Genomic DNA, 1,589 nt, shown 5'->3' with positions numbered 1-1,589 from the left:
TCCTCCGCCTCGCCGCCGCCCGGGCAAGCCGCCATCCTCCGCCAGCAGCACGGGTCAGGTAGGGCGCGGGGCGCGGGCGGGGGGCGCCCCTCTCCCCGGCCCGGCCGCGGCTATTCGGTGTAGGGTCGGGCACCGCGACCCCCACCCCCACGCATCACGGGCGGGACTGTCGCTGCGGTGCTAAAGCTAAATAATTGCACCCAAGTCTGTAAGTAAACGTACTTAAATTATCCCAACAGCCAGGGCCGGTGCGTCGCGCCCTGCCTTGCCAGAAGTTAGCGCAGAGGCGTGGGGCTGGGGAGATGGGCCTGAGAGCAAGGCTGGGCGACCCGCATCCTTTCGGTAGGTGCTATGGGAGGCCCCTCTTTCAGTATCCCCCTTGCAGCTTTTCGGATATGGTGTTTGAAACAGTGGCTGCAGCCTCAAGTGAGCTAAATGCCATGGCTTTTCTGCAGAGAATTTAAATCAGTGAGCAGTTACAGGGGCTGGTCGCCCTGGGCAGGCACAGGGCCCATGGAGAGCAGGGTGCAGGTTCCGAAGGGAAATGTCAATTGCTGTGTAATGAGCTCCACATCTGAATTACTAGCAGGGTAAAAATTGGAGATACTACACTCTGTAATGGTTAGCAAATGTAAACATTGTGCCAATACTGATTGTCTTTCAGTTAATACTTACTGTATTAAGTTATTAATGCCACATTACCATGTTGCGATTAGCTGGAGAAGGCCGTTGTAAACCTTTATTTACACTAATGACAGCAAAGTCTGGGATGAAGAACACAGAGTCTTAAATCTACGTTGCAAAGGTGTTTCAAGCTGTGTGGTGCTGCCCTGGCTGGGCTTTAGCTGCCCTCTCAGCTACTGTCACTTAGCTGATGTTGAACAAATGTCACTGCCAAGTTATCTGTGGAAGAAGGGAAACAATTTTATGCTACTGACTGTGCAGGGAAAGCCCTGAGCTTCCCTCTCTGCTGAGTCTCTTCTGACGCAGATTCATAATCCTCGCACAGGAACGTTCACACTTCCTTCTGATACCTCTTCACACTCTCAGGGCAAACGGTTGCAAGTTTTGGCTCACAGTAATGGAAATCTGTTGTATATGGGTCACTGTGAACTGCTAGTGCTTTACAGGTGCTGTGTTTTCTCTGGCTACTACCTTTTGTTGCTTTCTAAATAATTTAGTTTCTTTCTCATGTAGAAATATGTGTGAAAACTAGGTTTTATTCCTTATAGTTCCTAAGACTAAGTTGGCTGTTTATTGGTGTCTAGTGGAAGACAAAGTTTTGTGTTTATTGTGTGTCTAGTGGAAGACAAAATTCCTGACGTCTAATTACAGGAGTCTGTGGGCATATAAAAAATTTCAGTTTGCTTTTGCTGAATTCACTGACCACAAGAAATTAAACCAAACGCTGTAATGCTCACAGTCTGTTGCTTCCCTATTGGAAAGATCTGCTTTCCTCCTAGGAGCCCAGGGCTGGTGGTTGTTTTCATGTTTCCTTTTTCCACTTCCCCACGGTGAGAATTCTTGTAATGTTTTCCATGCCGACAGTAGGAGTTAGGTTTAGGATTCGCAGCACTGTGTGCCCTGCC

General features: G+C 49.0%; 1 protein-coding gene across 1 annotated transcript in view; it reads left to right on the top strand.

Annotated features, from left to right (window-relative positions):
* VSTM2B (V-set and transmembrane domain containing 2B) overlaps positions 1 to 1,589 on the top strand; it is a 20,039-nt gene that overhangs the window by 3,882 nt on the left and 14,568 nt on the right. Inside the window, exon 4 of the mRNA XM_009894091.1 lies at positions 1 to 58. Coding sequence (XP_009892393.1) covers positions 1 to 58 — 58 coding nt within the window. The remainder of the gene's footprint in view (positions 59 to 1,589) is intronic.

The sequence above is a fragment of the Charadrius vociferus genome, unplaced genomic scaffold, assembly GCF_000708025.1.
Source record: "Charadrius vociferus isolate BGI_N301 unplaced genomic scaffold, ASM70802v2 scaffold341, whole genome shotgun sequence".
NCBI classification, from domain to species: Eukaryota; Metazoa; Chordata; class Aves; order Charadriiformes; family Charadriidae; genus Charadrius; species Charadrius vociferus.
Note: the sequence above shows the minus strand (reverse complement) of the source record. Positions and strands in the feature narration are given on the sequence as shown.